General features: G+C 42.9%; 2 protein-coding genes across 3 annotated transcripts in view; one reads left to right on the top strand and one right to left on the bottom strand.

The window, feature by feature from the left end:
- Positions 1-16,904, bottom strand: part of MTERF3 (mitochondrial transcription termination factor 3) — an 86,726-nt gene extending 69,822 nt beyond the window's left edge. The window contains exons 1-4 of one of the 2 annotated variants that reach the window (XM_029591755.1): positions 16,775-16,904; positions 13,006-13,371; positions 8,728-8,880; positions 2,409-2,598 (exon numbers count right to left, since the gene is read on the bottom strand). In XM_029591755.1, coding sequence (XP_029447615.1) covers positions 2,409-2,598; positions 8,728-8,880; positions 13,006-13,360 — 698 coding nt within the window. In that variant the 5' untranslated portion in view covers positions 13,361-13,371; positions 16,775-16,904. The other variant, XM_029591754.1, reaches the window with a different exon arrangement.
- Positions 16,905-16,977: 73 nt separating this feature from the next.
- The window catches only part of PTDSS1 (phosphatidylserine synthase 1), a 113,615-nt gene continuing 104,750 nt past the window's right edge, over positions 16,978-25,842 (top strand). The window contains exon 1 of the mRNA XM_029591753.1: positions 16,978-17,300. Coding sequence (XP_029447613.1) covers positions 17,122-17,300 — 179 coding nt within the window. The 5' untranslated portion in view covers positions 16,978-17,121. The remainder of the gene's footprint in view (positions 17,301-25,842) is intronic.

Here is a 25,842-nt window from a genome sequence, read left to right on the forward strand (position 1 = left end):
AGCCCTACTGAGCAGGTTTGTTTTTTCCCCTGACAGGCTTTGCAAGGCTTTAGAGCAGTGGTTCTCAATCTTTTTTTCAGCCGGGACACACGGCAGTTGGTTCTCACATGCGTGAAACACTGAACATGTGACCGTCAAGGGTCTAAATGTAAACATGCACTCTGCATCCGCAGGAACCCCCTCGACTCCCAGCAATGAGTGCAGAGCAGAACTAGTGCATTACCCTGTACAACTCGCCAAACAAAAAAGATATTCTGGTTCTGATGACATCTCAGTAAAAACAAAACAAACTCTCTTTACTACCAGGTACAATAGCCCTCCTTATGAAAAGGCAGTAATTTACCACTAATGCATGTCCTATTGAGAAAACACAACAAATAAGATTGATACAATTGCCTACATGCTAGTAAAATACCTCACCTCGGGCACACACACAGAACCTACTATTTCGCAGCTCACAAAGGGGAGAGAGAGAGAGAGAGAGAGAGAGAGTTCTTGGGAAAGATTTGGAAGAGGGCTGCAAAGAGAAATTCTACTAATGCTAAAATACAGAAAAATGTTTTCATATTATAAAACAGATGGTATCATTTTAACCTCAGTCCATTGCTAATGTAAACCTTGGACTTATGAGGGTGAAGCTGCAGCAACCGAGGGGCATTCCGCTACATCTAGTGGGCATGCCTCCTCATTGCAACTTACGGGAAAGAAGTGATGTCACAGATTCATAAGCGAATGAATGGGATTCACTCTTATGACCCTTGGTGCTCCTGCTGAGATATCCAGTACCAAACCTAAACCACATCTTTGATTGCACACTATCAGTAGCAACGAGGTGCACCCTGGCAAAATGTTTCTAGCAGTCACTGCTGCCCCCTCAACCCAGTCCTCGGGGCACATCTAGGTAGTCTGATTTTCAGGATGTCCACAATGAATATGCGTATGAGAGATGAGCATACAAAGCAAATCTACCTCATAAAATTGATTTGTGTACAAAAATGGTATCTGGATGGCAAATATCTCCAGACAATGCTAAAAGCAGTGGATCCAAGACAATTGCATTTTTTATATTGTGCCATAGGAGATAAAAAGTGGGTTTCCCCTTTATTTCTCTTAATAGAGGGAGCAAAAGCAATACCTAAATCTCCAAAAGGGAACTGCCAGATAAAACCTCAAGTCAGTCCAAATATTCCTTTTGCAGAGTAAGAAAAAAAAGTGCTAAGGCTGGATATCTCCAGAATGAAGTTTATGTAAGTATCAGTAATTTTCAAAACTATGTCTAGCAATACAATTAACAGGACTGATTTGCAATGTCTGTTAATGTGAGATACCAAAAGAGAAAAAATTAACAAGAGAAACGTGGAAAAAAATACTGATTTGTATAACGTGCATCTTTAAATCCTCTAAGCAATCTAAAATCACAGTCTGCTGTTTAATTGATCATTAATATAAAATTAAGATAGCTTACTTAATTCCATTTGTACTGGTATTCAAGTCCTGAAACAAGGCCTCATGCAGCATTGTGGCACAATAATACAGTCGAACAGCGGCTCTCTCCTACTCAGGACACTTGGCCCAATTCCCCATCTCGTACACTCTGGAAAATATTACTTCCACAATTCCTCTAATCAAATACTGCAGAATGTTAACTCACATGCTGCAGATGTACACACCTCTTCATGATATTCACATGCCCAGTTTATTTCCCTTTTTCTATTATGGTTCTGCATTATTTTGTCTAGTTGATAAATTATTCCCTTGTTACTAAAGGTCTCCTGAGTAATTTCCTCTCTATTTAGTCACAGTCAGACCAATCTTAATTCATTATAAATTCTCCTTACTGGCTCTCATTTAATTTTCCCAAGAAGCAGCTTCTGATTTCTTAGGCCCATGAAGCAATAAAGCTTTCCTGGCATGTGTAAATAGCAGAATAGTTCTTTTAAAAGTATTTAAATTAAAGTTTTGCATTTGTAGTTAAAAATTATTAAATTCATACAACAAACCAAACTTGCAAAGCCTGCGGATTCTAGTGCTAGCTTAATCTGGAAGCATCCAAAGGCCGGATCAATTTGGATGTCAGAAATTAAAACACCAATGCTGTGCTACACATGGGCACCATATGAGAGCTGTAGGTAAATGAAAAACAGTGTGGATATTACTGTTAAAATGGAAACAAACAAAAAAAAGAACATTGCAGTAAAATTCCTAATACAAAAATCATCTTAAAAAAAAATAAAAAATAAGTAAAGCCTGAAGATGCTAACATCAGACTGACACCCATGGGGCCTTTCAAGACATTTCCAAGATATCCTAGCAATACAGGGAAGAATTTACTTGGGTGCAACTAGACAAGAGCTGTAAAATTGCAAGGGAAGGGGAGGTCAAGGAAAAAAAGACAAACTCCAGTCTACCTCTTCTGTAGATTTTCCATGTCTTCGGTAAGAATAAATGGGTTTTTGGTCAGGAATGGTCCCAGCTGACCGTCTTCTAAACCCACATCCTTGAGAAAGAGAAGCCTTTTGCTTACATCCTTTTCAAAATCTAACCTCAACAGGAGGCTGCCTACATTTTCTTGCCGTTCCAGTTTAGATAAATCAACACCTGTGGAAGACAGAGTTTATTTCTTTGATACCATTTTCAAATGCACCCAACGAACACGCTTTTGGGCACAGTGAAAGTGCTAAACACATAATATTGCTGAAGGCAAGATTAGTTTTGCGGGGCCACAGCAAACAAAATATATTCTATGCACGCAAGACAAAACTAAAAGATCATCAGAAATGTTTTTGGTTTGCTCTTGCAGGATTGACAGACTACCATGTTTGAGCTGAATAACTTGAAAGTTACAATTAAAAACACAAACGGATGATGTTCTGCAGTAATCCTTCACAGATTTTAAGCAGGGCATGCTGTGCATAATTTTAGGGAAAAAAAAATCTTATAGTGACATATAATATGTGTTAAATCTTTATTCATTTTTCTAAAGATATTATAGAAATAACCCCCTTAAAATCTTCTAAATTTCAAATAGACCAAATGAATGTAAGTATGAATGGTTTGTAAGTAGGGGGTTGGGAATTTTTTATATTGGTATTCCTTTGGTCTATTTGAAATTTAGAAGATTTTAAGGGGGTTATTTCTATAATATCTTTGGAAAAATGAATAAAGATTTAACACATATTATATGTCACTATATGATTTTTTGTGTGATATTATTGATTGCCAGTGTATTTGTGCATAATTTTAGGGCTGGCATCCTCAAGATGTTACAAAAACCAAGAGGCATTCAAAGATCATCTTATAATACCAGGATCACTAGAATGATTTGGAAAATAAAACTGTGACTAGCAGGAGCTATAGGAATATCACATGTGGTTCTACGATGAACACAGACATTCATATATCTTGAAATGTTCAAGGTCCATTCAATAGAGAGACAGGGACCACAAAACACTTAAGAATACATTTAATGTTAAACTTAGAAAACAGCTTTTTATAGTGAGGTTAATAAAACTATGAAATGTTGCCTACAATCAGATTCAACAGCTACAGCTTTAAATATATTTTAAAAAGCAGGCTTGTCATGTTCTTAGCTACTGAAAACCAGATGCTATCTGAATACAGGCGCTAGCTGTTCTAGAAAGCTCACGTACATCGTCTTTGAATAAGTCTTATGTTGGCAGGATAAAAAAAAAAAAAGGGTACTGCAACCTCCTGAGGACTCCTAGATTAAAGCTTCACTAATGCCCCAGGACTAGCATATGCTAGAGCAGGGGTGGGCAGTTCCGGTCCTCGAGGGCCACAAACGAGTCTGGTTTTCAGGATATCCCTAATGAATATGCATGAGAGAGATTTGCATGCACTCTGCCTCAGTTGTATGCAAATCTATGTCATGCATATTCATTAGGATATCCTAAAACCTCGACAGGTTTGTGGCCCTCGAGGACTGGAATTGCCCACCCCTGTGCTAGAGGATCTACAACAAGGGTCTGTGGCTCTTAGAAAGGCTAAACCTAACAGGCATCTCAATTTACCCAGTCTAATTACTGTTCTGGAACACCTCATTCAGTCAATCAAAATGACATTACATAAAAGCAGAAGGATATTGCAACCAAGTCTATACGCCACACAGCCAAGATGTTAGAGGGTGCAACAAGCAATCTCCTAGGAGTAAGAGGGGGAGAGGTCCCAAGAGGGGAACTTTATTTAAGGAAGCAAAGGACTCTGGGAGCACTAGGAAGAGCATTTGCCAGGACTATAAGCCCCACCCCTAGTCGGGGGACTAAAGGGAAGAGAGAGAAAACTGGAGGCTGCTGGGAAATAGAGGCCTGGACTTCTGAGAGCACATTCCCAGTCAGAAGCAGCCTGAAAAAGAGGAAGACGACAGGTAAAAACCCAGAGAGGGGAGAGATGGTGAAGGAGATGGTAGGGAAGTCTAGGCAGCCACTCCGATAAAGCTAGGAGTTGTGTTTTACTTAGTTCACTTACTAACAGCCACACTGTAAGAAATTACCTCTCTAAGTGGCTGATATAATAATAAGACCCACGCTGAAATCCGCGCTAATTTTTCTGCGCGGAATTTTTTGGCGAGCGCGTGGCAAATACCAGCAGCAGCGCAGGATGTAATAACAGCCATGTATGCTAATTAGGGGGTAGATTTTCAAAAACGGCGCATTGGCGTACTTTTGTTGGCGCTCCAGGCGCCAACAAAAGTACGCGGGATTTTAGTAGATATGCGCGTATCCGCTAAAATCCTGGATCGGCGCGTGCAAGGCTACCGATTTCGTGTAGCCGGCGCGCGCCGAGCCGCGCAGCCTGCCTCCATTCCCTCCGAGGCCGCTCCGAAATCGGAGCGGCCTCAGAGGGAATTCGCTAACGCCCTCCCCTCACCTTCCCCTCCCTTACCCACCCCCCCCACCTTTGTTGGGGGATTTACGCCTCCCAAATCCCCGCGCGCCAGCGGGCCGCTGGCGCGCCTAGACGCAGCCCAGGGGCGGTTCCGGAGGGCATGGCCACGCCCCCGGACCAAAACCACGCCCCTGAAACGGCACGCCGCTTGGCCCCGCCCCCAACATGCCCCCCTCGGAAAACCCTGGGACTTACGCGAGTCCCGGGGCTCTGCGCGCGCCGGTAGGCCTATTGAACATAGGCGCACCGGCGCGCAGGGCCCTGCTCGCGTAAATCCACGCGGAGCTGCAATGTTTCAAAGAACATATATTTCTGCTGCTGAAAAACAACCTCACATTTGCAAGGAAATCTCAACAACATCTTTCCTCCTTTTGCTTCTAACTCTGATCTCAAGCCTAAGAATTTTTTTCCTTCTATCTTGCGTTAATTTAGAAAAGTCAGGGTAGATCCAAATTCTGTCCCCATGAAAAATAGCCATTCGATTATGCATATATGATCTAAAAACTGCTTCTCTGTCTACTGCGAAAGAAGAGGAGACATGTTAAACAGATCTATTTGTTATAATAGTATTTGAAACAGATTCCATTACTCCTGTTAAATTTAAGGAAGTTTCTCCTAAAATATTTCTATCAGAAGGATTACTTCTTGGTGGTACATAATAAATCTTTGAGACAGTAAGGATAGCTTGTTGAGGCAACTTTAGAACTTCCTCTAAATACTCTTTAAACATACCGTAAGGAGAAATCAAATCGTGTTTTGGGAAGTTTAATACCCTAAGGCTTAAATATTTCAATGTATTTTCTAATGTTTCAAACCTCTTTTCATAAACTAGCTCTGCTTTCACATATTTTTGCTGATATTTTTCCATCTTATTTAATCTCCTCTCTATTTGCTCCACTTTAACATCAGAGTTTGATATAAAAAGTTCAATATTCTTAAAACAATGATTAGAGTTCATTGTATTTTTTGTTGGATTTTATAGCACCCCAAAGTGTGTCCATTGTTATTTCTGGAGGCTTAATCAAGACTGGGTATGGAGCTCCCCGTTTCTTCAGATTCAAGTTCCCCAAATATAGCTGGAACTCCTTCTCTTTTTTCTTGTATCAATGGTGATAATTTTAAAAAATCAGATGCAATATTAAGAGGTGGAGGAGGGGTGCTCGGTGCACTGGGGCTCAAAGATATATCGGCCATTGAGGCTGGTGTTTGCTCCCCACAACTTACAGCAGCCAAATCCACCGGTTGTGATCCTGTTGTAGGGGCAAGAAAAGCAGATATCCGAGGCTGGGAGGGTTCCAGTACAGGGGAGGATGTGGCCATCTCCCTGACTTTTGCCTTCCGTTTTGTATGAGGCATCTTATATAGGTAAAGTTCATGTTATTAGCCTCCGGACTGCTTCTTAACCCCGTTCCTCAATACAATTTCAGAAATGCCTTGATGAGTAAATGGAGGCTTCAGGTAGAGAGTCGAAAATATTTAATTAATGTACTTACTTTCAGACATTAAAGTCCTTCTCGTTGTTGGCGAAATCTTTAGATGAATTTTCAATTCTGGCGATGTTCCAACAAAGCCGCGCGCCCCTTTGGTGCACGCAGCTTCGGCGACGTGCCAGAAGGGGTCAGATCTTATACCTCTCGAGGGTCCCGGCCTGATGACGTCAGCCGACATGGAAGTCCTTTTACGAGCCAGGAGGCTCCTTTTCCCACGAAGAAACAATCAGGTAATCAGGCAATATTCCTCCCGATCGACACTTCCTCTCACCTCCACTTCCAGCCTCTTGCTTTCCTAAGTTCTCCCGCCATCTTTCTTCCTGCCGATGGCAGTGCTCCAGGCCCACAATTGCTTCTTCTGGTGGCAGAGCTGTGAGCCCACATCTGCTCATTCATGTCCGACTGAAATTATCAGACTTGATCAGGAAATTCACCTGCAGAGCCCTCACTTTCATCCTTGCTCATTACACTAAACCTAAATTTTAAGAGCTGAAACCAAGCTTGAGCCTACTTTATTGGTTTTAAAACTATCCTTTTCTTCTTGGGTATCAAATCAAATTCCAATGAAATCTAGGTATTGGGCAAGGATGACTTTCTAAAGTTCACCATCCCAACCAAGCACCTGCTGGATCTGAGTGACTGAGGACACATTTCTTTTAGAACGTTTCTTGGGAAACGATCTCAGCTATCCCTGCTTTCTTTACATCTACTCATATCAGAACTACTTTCTGAAGTCCCGAGGGAGACAAGAGTAAGCCCAAGTGGAGAGCTGGATCCCAACAAGAATGAATGTGAAACTCTCTGGCAAAAAAAGTGTAGGGGCATGCTTCTGCAAGGACTAGGAATGTAAGATAATAGCTAGGGACCATGCAGATAATGATATTTTAAACTGCTAAACTTCTATATATTTTATTCACCCATTTTAAAATATGGGACTGGCATGAAAACCTCCAGAGGCAGAACAGAATAAATCCCATTAAGGCTGAACAAAAGTGGAATTATCTGAATTTGCTCTAGAAATCTACAGTCTCTCTCTGCAAACTGACAGGGTCATTCTTTGTTCTGCGATGTGCCGGTATCATTCTAATTAGGGGGTAGGGAGGAGTGTGAGCTGGATTTGGGCAGAGTTAGCTCCTGGCAGCGCTGTGGGCCATAATGTTTTTCACGTTCTCGTCGGCAGCACCGCTGGAAACAACTACACCTTTTCCCGTGTCTCAATGGGAGCGATAGTGGGCGGTGTGGCCGCACCGCCCACTATCGCCCCCGCTCCTTTTTTTTTTTTTTCGCACCTCATCATTCTGCTAAAACATCATTCTGCTAAAAACATAGCAGAATGATGAATCTACTAGGGGTTAGTGATTTATCTGGAATTTTCTTCTTTTTTGAGAACGAGGGAAAGTAGAGAAACCACAATACAGCAGGGAGGGGAAGAAACATGAAAACCCTGCATGATGTTTTTCTGCCACCATGTTTCCACGAAGGGGCGTGCATACCTCTCCCACAGGCTCAACAAGGACTGCCACAGGCAAGGCAACAAGAGTTTCATTGGTACAAGCCAAGCCCCGAATGAATAAGAAAAAAGTTCTCTTTGGTAGCATGTAACATATTTAAAGGCAATACATCTGTGGGGGTCGGTACGAAAGCATTTCCACAAGCTAAAATGCCTTTTTAAAATATATTCACAGTTCAATTTTGTACCACGTTGAACAAGGAATCAAGAACAGATATTTATAATCTTGGGATCAGTAAAGCACAATGTTCCTGAATGACATTGCGTCTTGCTCAGTTAGGCTGTTGGCTCCCATGCCCTACAAAGCAACTCCCTAACAGCACAGAGAAAAATAAAACAGCAAAGTAACTTTGAAGTCAGTAAGCAAAATCCAGCCTAGGTATGCAGCAGCACTTCTGGTCACCATAGACCAATCTGCTGGCAGCTTGGGGCAGAGTGTGCTGCCTTTCACTATCATGCAAAAATGGGCCAAAAGGCAGGAATATGAACATTAAGTTTCTCAATAATGATCTCTACAAGCCAAAGGGATGAATGAGAGAAACTTTCACACTTGACTTAAACCACAATGTATTATTTATTGCATGCAAGTGAATATGTAGAATGTAAAATCTGCCCTACAAGCATGTACATTTATTGATAAGTCAATAAACAGAACCAATATTTTTACCACAATTCATCATCTCTAAGTTGTGCGAGGAACGCCCCCCGACACCAGACTCACCACTGGGTGCACTCCAGCAGTCAGACGGATGGTCAGGAGCCCGACACGTAGCTTAGAAGAGACTCTGCATGTAACCTGCATACAAACATTATTTCACCTACCCAAAAGCAGCAGCTTGCTCAGAGTCTCAGAACGATCCACGTAATCTCGAAGAGTAAAGGAAACCGAAGGAAGGAGTGGATCGGCTACCACCTGCAGGGCTTCTTCCTCAGAAATGTCATCCAAGGGACCCAAGGGTGGTGGATCCTCCAAGACTGGAAGCCATGAATGTTAAAAGAAAAGGACAGAGCAAATCAAAACGAGCCTCCTTCACTTTACAAGGCTGAAGGACCAGAACTCAGCAATTATCAGTCATCTGCTTCCACTATTTATGAAACTGAACTTCAAGACAAAATTTCTGTATTCAAACCTGTCACTAACATGGGCACAAGCGCGTCATCAAGTATGGTGCGATTATAATTATTAAAGTCTTCCACAACAACACTAAGCCAGAACTACGTACCTTTTCCTGGGAAACGTGGATGCCAAACCTGTCCTCGAAACCCCACAGTCAGGTTTCAGAGCACCCACAAGGTCTATACATGAGATGCTTGCATACATTGAAAACACAAAAATATTAAATATTGGAGGACAGTTGCTCTTGGCTGAAGCCAAATGTAAGACATACAGAAGGAGGTCTTGAAGACAAGCAAAAAGTTGCAGCTCTTTGTACATTTAAAAGAGAGAAAGAGCAATACAATGCAATGATGCAAAGATTATTGTTTTCTTTGTAAAAAGTTTGGAAATTATTAAAAATAAAATAAAAAAAAATAAAAGAGGAAGAGGTGTAACTGTTGAGAGAACAGGATACTAGAGGTTATGCTCAGCCATATTTGAACAAGTAAGAATATTAAAATCCTGGCATGGCACTTCCCAGATCTGCCCTAGGGATGCTGCAGCTAACTGGATTTTCAGGCTTTCCATAAAATATGCCTAAGAGAAATTTGCATATTATCTTTCAACTGTTTATGCACTGACATTGGGCAATGTCTTAATCCTCTCCCAAAATTGCACCAAATGCTGGGGTGATCTCCTGTGGCTAAGGGTGCAGTGTCCTATGACCTGCCTGCAGGGCTGATCTCTGCATTGACCCTAGGTATCCTATAGTAAGCTCCAACCCCAGAGGCTGAGCACATCTCTCAACACTGAATGCCCTGAGCAGTTCTTGAATGCCCTGAGAATTTGCAGAATTCACTGTGAACCTTTGTCAGGCAAATAACTGCCAATTTCACTGAAATTCACCAAAAAAAAAAATAAATCCCCAATAGTTTTGCCTTAGGCAATAAATTCACAAATAGTTTCTCTTAAAGTCAAAACACTTTTTTAAAGATACAAATTGAACTAATGTTTAGAGATGCTAGCAACTAGGTAAGCGGGACAGCACTGACCACATTTGCTTTGGATGCAGACTGCTTGCAGGGCCCTGGCTGTGAGTGGTAACCTCAGACTTTCTAAAGAGCAGCAGTGGACCTTGGGTCTCGCCCAGTTGGCAGCGAAGAGTGCTAATCACAGGGCTATTAGGCTGCCCCTGAAAATCAGCTTTTTACAAGAAATTATTATTTGGGCTAGCTCCTACGTCTGTAGCATTTCGGCAAAAAAGGATCCAGGACTGGTGGAGTCTGCGGGGCGCCAAAGTGGTGGCACACTCAGGGAAGGAAAATGGCGATGCTACTGTGGAGGCCCCCCTTCTGTCTGGGCTAAAAAGACTACCAAGCCATGCAGACATGCTGGGAAGCAAAGATGGTGGGACTAGAGGGGAGAAAATATATATATATATATTTTTTTTTTTAAAGAAAGGAGGGGGAAATCATTAGATTGTGAAATTGTCCACAATTTTAGATCCAGTACATTCAAAGGGTTAGGCCGTTAGTAGCCAATACAGCCTGAAAATAAAAGGGGTTTTGTTTGTTTTCAGCAGAGGACTTATTCAAAAAGAATAAAAAAAAATGTGAAAAAGCCCATCCTTCAAATGACTGAAATGTTTCAACACAGCAGAATAAAAAAGAAAAAAAGAAAAAGGGATCCAAGCTTTCCCTAGGCACCAAATAATAGCAAAGAAAAGATCAGGGAAAATGATGTAGATTTCATAAAATGAGGTCAATATTCAAAGCCATTTAGACAGATCTCTCACAACTTATCTGTCTAAATGGTAGGTTTTGAATACTGAGCCACTTTATTCAGCTAGACTGTAGTCAGATAAGTCATTATCCAGCTAAAATCTAGCCAGTCCAGGGCATGTCTAAATTATCTGGCTAACTCTGAAAAATTTCAGTTGTATCCAGTTAAGTTAGCCAGCTAAGTTTAGACCTGCTTCAGAGTAGGTCTAAAGTATCCGGTCGTGTGCAGTAGTAAGAGCCTGTGGCCAAGCCCCTCCCTCCCCCACCCAAAATGTCTAAATATTGTCCTGGGGAATGCAGGTGAGCTCCCCTTCCTTGATTCTCTTTGAATATAGAAAATTGGGCTATCCCCATCAGACAACCCACCCTTCAGGAGTTCCTGTGCACCCCCCCCCCACAACATCCTGATACCTTAAAATCCCCTGCCGGGAGCGAGATGCACACTTACCTGCTCCCAGCGCTGCAAGTGCAAGCAATGCATGGCTTACGCTTACAGCGCTGCTTATGACAGTGCAGCGCTGGAAGCGCCAGGAGTGGGAGGGGATTTTATGGTATCCGGGGCCTGTGTGTATGGGGGGGGGGGGGGGGGGTGTGTGTGAGGCAGCCCAATTTGTATATTTGAAGAGAATCAGGAAAGATGGGGTGAAGGTCCCCCGACCTACATACCTTGGGACATTATTTGGACATTTGGGGATGAGCACAACCCGACAGGGCCATATATGAAATTTTGTGAGGGAGGAAAAGGAAGGGGCCACAGGCCCTTTTACATCTTTAAGAAAAAATAAATAATTACACATGCAATGCCTCTTAACCAGATATCGTTTGAAGAAATCTGGTTAAGAACCAAGTTATCCAACCACACAAGGCCGGATAACTAAAAACCTAACTGGTTATATTCAGATATAACCAGTTAGGCTCTTTAGTTATTCAGCTACATGTAACCAGATAACTTTAGGTGAGTATACTCAGAGAGACATTTATCCCACTGAATATTTGGGATGGACACCCCCCCCAAAGGAAAACAGGGAAAGAAAAACCATGGGTAAAACAGGAGTGAAAAACCTGGGGCACTCATGTACATGCTGTCCTCGCACAGAAAAAACAAGACTTTTCATGTACACTACATCCCCAAGGGAATAAAATCGCTTTCAAATGCAGAAGATAAATAAATGTTAACCTCAGAGCTTCCTAATTTGATAGAGATTACACAATATGCATAGCAATTTATATGCATAAGTTTCACCTTCCATAAGGCTCCTTCCACAAGAAAAATCTCAGAGTCCCAGCCCACTTGGGATGGGCCAGAGTTGAAAAAAATCCCAGGTGTCAGGTTGCCTAACATTTAGCAGTTGAGGCAGAACAGTAGATGCAGACCAGTCCTGGCTAAGGAGGAGCTGGCACTGCTGCTGAAGGATGGAGCAGCTGAAGGAGATGGAAAAGAACAGTAAAAGGAAGAGAGAGAGAGGAACAAACAGCTGCAGGGAGGGAATCAGCTGGGCGGGGGAGAAGAGTAACAGGGAGGAGGATGGGAGGAACCTGGAAGGAAAGCGGGAAGAGCAGCACGAGGGATGAAGAAAAGAAAAATAAACCAGAGTGAAGGGAGAACAAAAAAAAATTAAAAAAAAAACTAGGAAAAATACAAACTAAATATTAAAAAAGGACAAAAGAACATTTCTCAGGCTAGTGAAAATTCTTGATCAACACCTACATTTTCTAGATGTTACAGCCCTGTCAATGTGGTTCTTTCCCAGATAATAGTTGGACTTTTGCAGCTTTTCTCTGTCTTATCTTGTAAGAATTAGGAGGCATTTACATAGATTTCATGAATCTGTATCAACACAGTAGCATCTTCATTTTCTACCAGACAGTATCCCGTTTCTGTGTATAGGAAGCTGCCTCTTCCCTGTCCAATGTAATATTCCCCAAGGAATCTTCCCATAGGCATAAATATAACAGGAAACCCACTGGGGCTGATTCAAACCTTTTATACAACTAAGTCTTAGTGCGGATCCTCCAGAAAATCCCAACTCGGTCAATAAAACTGGCCAAGTCTGCATTTTCCGTTCAAATGCTCTGCATGCGGCCATGCAGAGCCAGTCCTTCAAAAAAGCTAGCAATCGTGGCAAGCTGAGACAGTCACCACTTAAGTCAAAAAGGTGAAAACTGCAAGTATCTGTGCCTGCTGACAAGGGTCAATGGCCAGGCCCCTGGAGCTTCTCCTACCTTCAGGCGGAGGGCTTCTCTCTGTGCTGGGCAGCATTTCTATGGTCTGATGAGTCTGGTTAGCAGAACGAAGCAGTTTTTCTGGAGGAAGAACCTCTGCGCCAGTCCCTCTACTGCACTGAAACCTTCCCACCAGAGCCAAAGATCTGGGGTAGTAGATTCTCAAGCACAAGCAATGCAAGAGGCGGAGACTGTAACACTGTGTGGACGAGAGGCTGGAGAGTCTGTGTGACGCTGTCCAAGTCCTGATTGATTGTTGCTGGCATCTTTGTATACAATATGTGATGTTCAATCCCTTTAACAAAGGACACCGTGGTGGTGGTAGCTGGCGCCCCAACAGTCCTGTCCGCCACATGATTACCCACCCTGAGGGGAGGGGAAAGACATGCAACAAGTTTATTTTATACAAAGTACTTTGAGTTCTTAAAAGAACTAAAACAAGTTTAAAAAAAAAAAGTCAGGCATCGTTGTCTTCTTTACAAATGAATCTAATTTGGTTTTAATGGATAAAAATATTATAGCAAAACAAAAATATACAAATGCCTATAGTTTCTGATCAGACCATGCTGTGGGGCTCATGCAATAAAGTGCACAGCTTTGCGCGTTTTGGACGCACTAGACTAGCACCTGATTAGCACATCCAAAACCATGTGCCCAAACAAATGCGTACTGATAGCGCCCATCACATGTATATTCCATGCAGATGAGGCTATTAGCTATTATCCTGCGATGTGGAAAATCACCTGAGCACCCAATGTACACTTTTTAGAGTGGCAAATTTAACTCCAGCCCCAGAGGTGGCATAAAGTCAATTTAAAGAGTCAAGGGCTCATGAAAAATTTAAAAAAACATGGCCCTCTGTGGTTCCTCCTACTTTGCTGCTTGCGATATTGAAAAATAAATGTATGGTGGCTTGCTGTAAAAATAAATAAATAAAATAAAATTCTTCTGGATGCACAATTTAAACACCCAGAGCAACGGGTGCTTAGCTATGGGCGTCTTCAGCAACATCGGCCAGAAGCAGGATAAAAAACAGACGCTCGTATTGAGCACCCATTTCAATAGTGGGCGACCGATGCATTTGATCACTAGGGACGCAAAATTCTCCCTTGGCGCATCCTTTTTTAGGCAGCCCCTCATTTAAATACTGCAATCGGCACCCAGGGGATGTGGCTGCATGCACGTTAGGAAAACAGGCACTTAGTATGAGCACTTGTTTTCAATACATGTCTTATTGCATCAGTCCCTGTGAATTTTTTTTTAAATGCCATTACTGCATGTTTCTATTTATATTTTTATAAAGCATGTTTCTATTTTTGTCAAGGTTACAAGACAGATATGAACTTCCACACAGCAATTAGTGCAGAGTTTTATTACTATCATCAGAATGATATGCAAGGACTGGAGCTGTTCATATAATCTTCCCTATCACTTTATGTAGATACTGACTTCCGTATCATTTCTTCTGCAAAGAACATTGATTTAAAGCAGTAAAATAGCCAAGGATTTGGCCTCTATACTTGTGATTTTATGGGACCTTGATTTGTCGAAATTGTACTCTGTTTCCTGAAGACAGATTAATAAATCATCGCTCTTTTCCGTTAATTTATTTGGCCATGAAAATGAATAATGTTTTCTTCTTTTTAACCTGAGGTTTCTTCCTGATCTTTAGGGTTTCCAGATGAACTAATACAGTACCTGCCCTAAATGGACTCAAGTTACCAGGAATCCTCTTTCAAAGCTGTCCATGGTTTTCTTAAACTATTTTATTCCCCTTTCCATCCAAACCAAGCCACCATGGCAACACTACTCTAGCTAAGAGCTACAGGCCATAGATTCTCCCCAGGAATCGGCACAAGAGCAAGCTTGGAAAAAAAACCAAACCCAAAAATAGCAGCAGTAGTGGTTGTGAAGAATTACTTCTATATCAACCCATTACAGCTGACCTGAGGAAAAAAAAAAAACAACCAGTATTTATATCCAGGAATCAAACCACATTTCCCCTTACAACACTCAGTGCTGCAAAATACATACATTCACTCTAAATTCATGTTTAAAAGGGCAGTGACAAGCAGACACTACATAGCCTCCCAGTAGTAATGAGTGCACAATCCCACATGGCAACATCATGGGAAGACTCCTTTATCTGGTCCCTTAAAATATGAACTTTATTTAAAGTCATTATTCCCTTTATTTTCTCTGCACCATTTATTCAGCTGTGAAAGCCTGAATGGACATATGTTTTGCTATAAACCCTGAACTTGAAGTTGCATCAAAATTTTAAAACAATCTTTTCCCACTTCAGATTGAGTTTAAGCTGTCTTTCCAAAAGAGAATTTAAGATCTGTTTACTGAAAAATATAAAGATTTACAGTCCATTTTTTGTTTCCAGTATTTAAAACATGCTAAAAAAAAGGGGCATTTCATAGTATCTACACCAGATTTGCCAATTACACAACTACCTTGATCAGCATAACTTAGTTAGTATACGGTAATTCATAAACTATTCACCAGTCAAACTGACTATTTTAACGCCTTACTAAATGGCATTTCTCAATACAGTTTGAAATCCTTCAACTCCTGCAAAAAGCTGCAGGTAGAATTTTGATAGGGGCTAAAGCAACAAACTTCATCAAGCCCATTCTACACAATTCCACTGGCTACCAGTAGAAACCAGGATACAATTCAAAACTTTTTCTTTAAATGTGTGAATAGGCCCCATTATTTTTCTCCCTTCTTCTTGGCTCTTTCACTCCTTGAAGAGATCTTTATCCTTTCACATGCCCTTCTGTACCCACCCCCCCCCCTCCTCAAAATTGAACTGCTAAAGATTGCAGACTTTCAGCTCCTATGCACCCAAAATCCCCTTGCCTTGAACAGTGTTAACTCATGTCCCAGAATTTATTTATTCAGACATTTTATATACAGTTGTTCCATAAAATGATCATAATTGTTTACATATGAAACATTTATCATTGTCAATCAGCAAATCTTGACAGTTTACATAGGTGGTATTCGTAAGCAGGGATTAACATTTCTCTAATTAAAATGTAATATTCTAAGACATATTAGATTGCTTACTGACAATCTAGAGTAAAGGCCATAAATCAGGAAAATACTATAACAAATTAAACAATAGCATGGCTGTTCAACCATGCCTTCCCTCAGTAATAAGGAATTAGAATCCACTATGCCTGCACATTTATCCAATGGTAACTGTATAAGATTCCACAAATATGTTGCTGTTATGATATTTGTTAGTCTAGTATAATGTGATTGTAATCCGCTTTGAGACCATTCTTGGGAAAAAAGTAGAATATCAAAATGTTTGTAAATAAACAGTGAAATATGCAAAATGAGAGTAGTTTAATATCACTCCCGCAAAAGGATACAATATTTGGTATGTCCCCACATTACAAATTATAAACCATGGACATATTTTCTAAAAATCTACCTGGGATAGTTTTCTATTTGCAAGTTAGAATCCAAGATCAAACAGGTAATGAATGCTACGTCCTTCTCAAGTCAATCTACCTATGCGAAAAGCACTTCGAGGAGACGGAACCTGCAACCCCACGTTAACCCACGCGTTCACCCTCTGCCAGACCTCTCCTGGCGTAACACACAAAGATACCCCTACACCCTCTCCCTTCTAAACTAAGAACCAGTATGCAAAAGGCGTGGGTCAGCCGGCACTCCCGCTTTAACGCTCAATACTAGCAACAACCCCGAGAAAGCGCCGGAGGCGGAGCGCACTCATAACACTGACCTGCGCCTCACCCACGTGTTTCTCTTCCTGTAGCACTTCCTGCCCGGACGAGTCCATCCTCTTCCGTCGTCGATGGGGGGGGGGGGGTGGAGGAGAAGGAGGGATACTACCCGCAGTGGCGTCTTTTTTGCTTCGTGTTCCGACACCCCACTTCCTCCAGCGGTGGTCACACACGGCCTTGGCCTTGGCCCTTACTCTTTCTTGGGATAAGCGCAGCCCCGGCCGGCGGGGCGACCCCTGCGCAGTGCTCTTGGCTCATTCCTCCTCCCGGCGTCGCTGCGGCAGGGGGCGGAGTCTCGGGAGGCTGGCGGGGCGCCACGGTTGCTGCTGGTGTTGGCGCGGTAGGGATGGCATCCTGCATGAGATCGCGGACGCTGAGTAAGAACGACGTCAACTACAAAGTGCACTTCAGGATGATCAACGAACAGCAAGTGGAGGACATCACCATCGACTTCTTCTACCGGCCACACACCATCACCCTGCTCACCTTCACCATCGTCAGCCTCATGTACTTCGCCTTCACGCGGTAAGGATTCGGTGTCCGTTCCCGTAGGTACTGCATGGGGGTTCAAGGCAGAGAATTGGCGGGAGGCGATTTTTTATTTTATTTTTTTTGTAAGCGTGTACGGCTGCATGTCTTCTCCTATTTTTCCCCTCTCTCCCTTGTGCGCCGGGCACGAGATGGGGATGCGATTCTTGCAGTCTGGTGATCTTGCAGCACACGCAGGGCGCTGTGTCTCTGCAAGGGATCGTGCGTGGATGCTTAATAGCGCTGTGTCTGTAGCGGAAAGCTCTCGGCGGTTATGGGAACCAGTTGAAGGCCACTGTTCTGGGAGAGTTAGATTAGCGATCCGGCAGAGCACGTTCATCTCAGATAGGCCACCGAAGTGCTCCTGTAAATCTTGCCGTTTCCTAACTCGGAAAGTGGTGTGTTGAGAGAGTACTATTCTTCCTATTAAATCTGCCTTTAGTTTGTTTTCATGGTTTATTAGTATGCTGTATCAGTATACCTTTTGCACAGAGAATGCATGATTTTTTGTGCAGCGCACGCTTTTTATCCATTTTTGATCAGCCCATCGTAGCTGATAGGAGGAGAGTGACTGTCAAAAGGCTGTTTTTCACAGGTCCCTGCAACTCGCTTGTTTTGCTTGTAGGTCTAAGGAGGTAGGAAAGACCAAGTGCTATTGGATTCCTTCATTTTGCATTTCTTTTACAGATCTTAGGGGAATAAGCCCCAATTTGAAAGTGACAGTTTAGAAATTCTGAGGCAACACTATAATAATAGTGAAGTTCTCTCTCTTATATATCAGGATTTCAACAAGCAGTGATTATAATTATAATTTTCAAGATTTTTGTTTATAAACAAGTATAACCTATGTTTATGATAACATAAGAAATGTCATAATGGATCAGACCAAGGGGCCATCAAGCCCAGTATCCTGTTAACAGCAGTGGCCAATCCAAGTCACAAGTATCTGGCAAGTACCCAAACATTAAACAGATCACACACGCCTGCCTATTAGGGATGTGAATTGGGCTTCGGACGATTGAAAATATCGTACGATATTTTCAAAATCGTCAGAAATTGGGGGTTCCCCCAAAACGATAGGAAAACCCCACGATATTGTTCGTGGGGGTTCTCATCGTTTTGGGGGAGGGCGGGAAAAACAGCACACAAAAATAACCCCTAAACCCACCCCGACCCTTTAAAACTAATCCCTTAGCTTCCCCCACCCTCCCGACCTCCCCCCAAAACCTTTTACAGGTACCTGGTGGTCCAGTGGGGATCCCGGGAGCGATCTCCTGCTCCGTCGGCTGCCACTAATCAAAATGGCACCAATGGCCCTTTGCCCTTACCATGTGACAGGGTATCCGTGCCATTGGCCGGCCCCTGTCACATGGTAGGAGCACTGGATGGCCCACGCCAGATGGCGCCGGCCATCCAGTGCTCCCTCCAGCCCGAGAGCGGGAGATCGCTCCCGGGACCCCCACTGGACCACCAGGTACCTGTAAAATGTTTTTTGGGGGGTCGGGAGGGTGGGGGAAGCTAAGGGATTAGTTTTAAAGGGTCGGGGTGGATTTTTTGTTTATCGGCTCGGGCACAGCCGATAAACAAAACCTCGATCGGGCCATACGAAAAAAAAACACGATGTAAATCGGAACCGGAATCCGAACCAATTCCGGTTCTGATTCACATCTCTACTGCCTATTGATTATTAATTACAGTAATATCAGTTCATGGATTTATCCTCTAGGACAGAGCTTTCCAAACTTTTCATGTTGGTGACACACTTTTTAGACAAACATAATTTCACGACACGGTAATTCAGTCTACTAGCAAACCAGAGGTTAAAGGTTAAACGAACGAAACATATTTCAACAATTTATGTATGTTTCCTTAAATATATACATAAATAAAATGTTTCACGACACAACCTATCTCATGAAAACCTTAAATTTATATTAAAAATATATATTCCAAGATTCATGTTATTGTTATAATTTATGAGAAACAATAATAAAACAAATTGTCTGTCCCCCACACACTCATCTCTCTCCTCCCCCCAGCACATGTCTGGCCCCCACACACTCATATCTCTCCCCCTCAAGCACATGTCTGGCCCCCCAGCACGTTTGCCCCCCACTCACTCATCTCTCTCCCCCCAGCACATGTCTGGCCCCCACACTCATGTACCTCGTCTTTTTGATTGTTGCCAGTTAAGTGCTTCACTCCCTTCCATGATCACCAGACACTGCTGCTTGCAGTCAGTACTCCTCATGGCCAGGCCTCATCGGCAGCAGCAGCCAATGCAAGGACGGCTGGGCTCGTTCCACCCACCAAGCCCCCCAAAAAAACACGATTGACAGCAAAAATCACCCAATAATAAGCAACCCATAAACTGAAAAAAAAAGTGAATCTCTAGAAAAAAAAAAAGCCCAAACTCGCATCAGAGTTGACCGGGCTTGCGCGACACACCTGCACACTGCAGGCGACACACTAACGTGTCCCGACACACAGTTTGGAAAGCTCTGCTCTAGGAACTTATCCAAACCTTTATTAAACCCAGTTCCACTAGCTGCTGTAACCACATCTCTGGCAATGAATTCCAGAGCTTAACTATTTATTGCACTGAGTGAGAGAGAATTTTCTTCAATTTTTTTTAAATGAGCTACTTGTAACTTCATGGAGTACCCCCTGGTCCTTCTACTATCTGAGAGAGTAAATAACCAATTTACATTACTTTGTTCAAGTCCTTTCATGATTTTGTAGACTTCAATCATATCCCCCCTCAGTCATCTCTTCTCCAAACTGAACAGCCCTAACTTCTTTAGCCTTTCCTCATAGGGCAGCCGTTCCATGTCCTTTATCATTTTGGTTGCCCTTCTTTGCACTTTCTCCAGTGCAGCTATATCCTTTTAGGGATGCGGTGACCAGAATTGCACACAGCATTCAAGGTGCTGTCTCACCATGGAGCAATATAGAGGCATTATGACATCCTCCATTTTATTCACCATTCCCTTCCTAATCATTCCTAACATTCTGTTTGCTTTTTTGATTGCTACAGCACACTGGGCTGACAATTTCAATCTATTATCCACTATGATGCCTAGATCTCTTTCCTAGGTGGTAGTTCCTAATATGGAACCTAACATCGTGTAACTACAGCAAGGGATATTTTTCCCTGTATGCATCGCTTTGCACTTGTCCACATTAAATTTCATCTGCCATTTGGAAGCCCAATCTTCCAGTCTCGCAAGGTCCATTCCATCAACTGGTAAACACTTTCTGCTAAGGCTGGCTGTCATGATAGCTTTTCGATCATGTGATGGTTAATGAGAATTAGATTATTTATTTATTTTATTTAAATTAATTTATATACCGGAGGTTCCTGTATAATATACATATCACCCCGGTTCACAAAGAACAGTAACTATCGCTACAAATAGCGGTTTACATAGAACAGAATAAAAGAAGTTTTACATTGAACAAAAACAAAGTAATAAGTTTTACATTGAAGTCAGCATGTGTAAATTTCTGATTAACAAAGGAAGAAAAAAATAGATCTGAATAACTCGTTGTGGGCTTGAAAAGACTTTTCTTCGTGTTCTTGGCTCTAGGGGAAAGCTTGTTTGAAAAGCCAAGTCTTAAGTTTCCCTTTAAATGTAGAGTGGCATGGTTCTAAACGAAGGTCTGGAGGGAGCAAGTTCCAAAGTGAAGGGCCTGCTGTGGATAATGCACGTTTCCTCAGAACGGATTTCATAGGTTGTGTGATTAGTCTGTTCTGATAGGCGCTTCTGGTTGGTTTCACAGATGTGTGTAATTGAATTTGGAATGTTAGGTTGAGAGGTGCGATGTTGTGTAAGGCCTTATGTATCATCATTAAAGACTTGAACTGGATCCTGTATTTAATTGGAAGCCAGTGGAGATGGTGGAGAATTGGGGTGATATGATCTCTCTTTTTGGCATTTGATAGAATTCTTGCAGAGGCGTTCAGGACCATCTGAAGTGGTTTGATGGTACATGCTGGAAGGCCTAGGAGGAGAGAGTTACAATAATCCAGCTTTGGGAGTAAGATTATGCATGATCCCTTCTGGATATCTGTATCCTGTTTTCCCCAGTAAGTTTAAAGCCTTTCAGGCTGATGCAGAAAACCTGAGGATTAATTCAGTGCACAGTTTCCTAATGTGCAAGCTAATATTTTTTTTAACTCCCAATACAGTAAGCTAACTGTATGCTGATGCATAGAGAGCTAAAATGTGCACTCACTGAGTTAAAATATGCATTCAGCATGGGCTGAATGCATATTTTAACTCGAGAGGGGAGGGGGTGAGGGAGCCACCAACAAGAGAGTTCATTCTGAGATCCTCTGCCACTTAGCTGGATAAGTACGGACTTATCCAGCTATCTGGCTACATTTAGGCATTGCAACTTAACTGGATAAGTCCGTACTTATCTGGTGCGATTCGCTGCTACTTATCCGCATAAAGAGCAGCAAACCACACTAGCTAGCCGGATAGGTGCATACTTGTCCAACTAAGTAGTGGTGGAGCATGAAAGACTTCTTTTTAGAAATGTTATGTGTCTGCACAGCCGCTCTAGAATCTTTACTCCACCTCTCACCCAGGCCTAAAGTTTCCTTGCTTTGGTAGGGAATACTTAATGCCCTCATTAGCATGGAATTTCCATGTGAGGGCACTAAACTGCCCCCCCCTCCCCGAACGCACAGTTTATGAGCGCAAAACTGCTTGCTGCATAGGCAGTAAGGTTTATGCGCACAAAATGTGCTTTCTGTTGCTGATAAAACTGTGTTCATCTGAACGCACCTCTCTGCATTGACCTGTTTGTTACTAAAGTGGTTACTAAAGTGCAGTGCTTGGGTTTTCTGGTGGGAAGATTGCTCAATATTTCTGGCTTTATTGTTTGTTTTCAAAGGTGACCCACTGCTTGTTGTAAAATTGATCCACTTTACCCCTCTGTTCACTCTCAAATTGCTTCAAATTGCTGAAACCAAACTCATAATGCCAGTGGGGAAGAGTTTCACATGTTGAAAACTAGTTTGTAAGATTTTAGTTAAACAAATAGATGTAGGCACTATAGTAGTGCAAACAGTATATAAAATTAGTAACGAGCACAATTCTTAACTTTTATAAACACTTCAGTTACATTCCTTTTCCTCCTGCTAGTCCAGTTCTCACCCTTGGGATTTTCCCACTCCTCAGCTGCCGGATTCAGAAGGCACACCCCTTTCATGACATTATTCTCAGCCATAAAAGGGAAGTAGCCTTAGGCCTTTACTCAGTAGTCTCTGTCTCCTGCAGCTGTGGGCAAGTGTAGATGGACATCAGAAGAACCCCAGAGTCAGGGTGCGGACCAAGCCTCGTCGAGCCACCTAGCCCCTGGGGCAACAGTCCTTAGGGGCTGCTTCCCCCAGTGGTGCTGTCTCCTAACAGTGTGCTGGCAGCAGGCGTCCTAGGAGCTGATCCCCTTTCCCAAGGGAACTGTGGAGCTCGCCTAGTAAGAACCCCTGTCTCTAAGGAGCAGGAGTATGAAGAGGGTCTGTCCCTTTAAAAAAAAAAAAGGGGGGGGAGTTCTAAGGTTCCTCGCTCTCTTTTTTTTTTTCTCACCCCCCCCCCCCCCTTCCTGCTTTGCTTCTCCTGGGGCCTGGCAAAGAAAAGGGAATAGTGAGACCAAGCAGACAAAGCAACTGCATTTGCTGGCGCTAAGAACCACCCTGGATTCTGGAGAAGAACCCTGGGCAGCAGACGATTCAGAACCCGGGATTCCTTGGAGTTGCCTGGAGAAGGGACTGGGTTGCCCTGAAGATACTGGGCTCTAATCCAGAGGACACCTCAGAGGGGTATCCAATCCCGCAGGGGTTCAGGAAGCCTCCAAAGGCTTTTTCCCAATGTGAAGCCCTAAAGCAGATGAGGGTCTTAGAGGAGACAAGGTGATTGGGAAACTCTACCCTCTCCCTGCAGAAGCGAAGAATAGCCTTTTACACTGTCCCAGGGTGGATGCACTGGTACCAGCGGCACCTGTAAGGCCACCATTCTGGTGCAGGGAGGAACAGCTCTCAAGGGCCCTCAGGCTAGAAATATTGAGGTGATCTCCTGACACAGGATTTTTCTACGGGGGCATGGCAATTCAGGCCTTAGCATGAAGGGGCTACGCTGCCTGGGCAGTTCTGCACTGGATACAGCAGTTGCCAATGAGTCAAGGAGATGCATGTTTGGAGTTGGCAGTTGCTCACATGCCCGAACACAGCCTCCCCATGCCTCTCTCACACACTAACACACACACACACACGTGTTTTCACACGTGTTTTGGAAATTTGTGCTCAGCATAAAGAATGCCATTGGAAATATGTACATGTATGCAGAAAAAAAAACCCGTAATCCTTAAAGAAATATTAGCGATAATAAAATCAGATAGGCTTAGCCTGTGAATTTTCATGCAGCATAAAAATATCTGCTTAGAATAATTCTGGCTTTGCGTGTAGCACCTCACAGTGTGCACAGTGAGTACATCAAACAGTGGGGAAAAAATAAGAAAGAAAAGTTAGATTAAACAGAAGCCAACGGTTCTCAGAGGAATTCAAGAGATGTTATTTATACTAAGCATATGACATTTTATTAAGTAAATGGAGCCAATCTGAAGGCCTCTTATGCTGCTGCGAGAAGGTGAACTTGACTCTCTGGTGTTTATGAGTTAGACGCTGGACTTTCTCTATCCAGCTGGTGATAGGAAGCAGATCTCCATTTTTCTTAATCATAGCAAATTACAGCCCAAAGTATTAGAAAGAATTACTCTGATCTAGTGCATTCATGTGCTGCATTTGGCTGCCCTATTTTCTGGGTAAGCTGGGGGTAGGGGTGGGTGAAGGATACATACGTGGTAAGATCATTCCAGCCTTTTGGAAAAGAAAATCTCAAAATATAGACCGGGGTACAGCCACAGATGGGCCTCGGGGGGGGGGGGTGCCCTGTGCCCTGTGCCCTGTGCCCTGTGCCTTCTCTTCTTTGGCTCAGAGCTCTACCCCTAGCAGCAAGGTTATGCCCCATCTGTGTCATCCCTTAAAGGTGCTGCAGTCAGAAGGCTGGCGGAACTGGAGTCACTGCCAGTTCATGGTCCTCTGCTCCTTTAATAGGGATAGCTTGAAGAGGAAACATCACTACTCTTGCCAAGACACATAAGAGAATGCCTATGTAGGTTTTATTTTATATTATACCTTTCAGACACTTTAGAATGGATTATATTCAGGTACTGTAGGTATTTCCCTGTCCCCAGCAGGTTTACAATGTAAGATTTTATACCTGAGGCAAAAGAGGGTTAAGTGACTTGCCCAAGGTCACAAGGAGCGACAGTGGGATATGAACCCTGGCTTCTCTGGTTCGCAGCCCACTGCTCTAACCATTACGACGAAACAGGATGGGAAGGGGACAGGGCAGAGAGTTGGCCACAGTGCTCACCTATGTTAACCTTGGGCCTCACCAAACATTTCAGTTCAGGCTATGACCCTGATATAAAACTAAAGTAACCAAGAGAAATTTTTCTGCCTATTACGTGGCCTTGCTGGGATTGCAGGGGGCCCCAGACATGCCTGCTCTTTGCTGGAAAAATACTCAGCCTCCTTCTTTAACTAACTATTTGGTATGTTAAGGTCTGGGAGAACCTTGTCCTGGGAAAGCTAACACGTGACAGGGCAGGAAAGGCCTTGAAATGCACAGAACCACAGGACTCTTGTTTTTGATTTCCTGGACAGGGAGGCCCTGAACGTGAGGACTTCTGGCCTCTGTACATTTAAGACATAAATCTATGTGACTTGTTTTCCCTCATGCTCTACGTGCCCCTGCAAAGCAGAACAAATATAAATCTTGCTTTCAGATTTGCCGATACTATACACAAGTGTCATATCCTGCAAAGCCTTCGGTACTTGGTGTGTGTTTTACTACTCCTTTTTCTTTATAGCCACACAGTTCTTCACATTTTCTTCTTGACTCTCCTCTTTCTGTGGTTCTTCCTTTGTTCCCTGTGTTCCTCTCTGAAGATATTTGCTTAAGTTAAGATCGGAAAGCCGCATTCCATGAAAGGCATTTTATAAAAAGAACATTGACGGGTTGTTAATATACAAATAAAGTGCCTTGAAAAAATCTTCACACCTTGATAAATTCTTCACATTCTGCTGTCTACAAATCAAAAAGTATTAAATTAGGAGTTGTTTGAGTGCTATGCACAACATACTTTTACAGTTTGATTGTGGAAGAACAATTACAGAAATATTTCAGGAGTATTGAGGAAAACAAAACTAAAAAGTCTTGATTGCATACAGAGCCGGTGTTAGCCTTTTCACTGCCCTGTGTGAACAGTTATTGGCTGCCCCCCTGTCGTCCCCCCCCCCTTTCATTTTCATTTAGTCTCCATCTTGCGCCTACCAAAAAAGAGCCCAATTCCTTCCAGCAACCTAGACTTTAAAATCTGTCACCCCCCCACCTCTGGGTCTTCACCCTCTCCCCCAGAACCCATGACTAGAGCAAGAGTATTAGGTGCCCCAGGCGAACCTTATACC

This window comes from Rhinatrema bivittatum, chromosome 2, assembly GCF_901001135.1.
Source record: "Rhinatrema bivittatum chromosome 2, aRhiBiv1.1, whole genome shotgun sequence".
NCBI lineage: Eukaryota > Metazoa > Chordata > Amphibia > Gymnophiona > Rhinatrematidae > Rhinatrema > Rhinatrema bivittatum.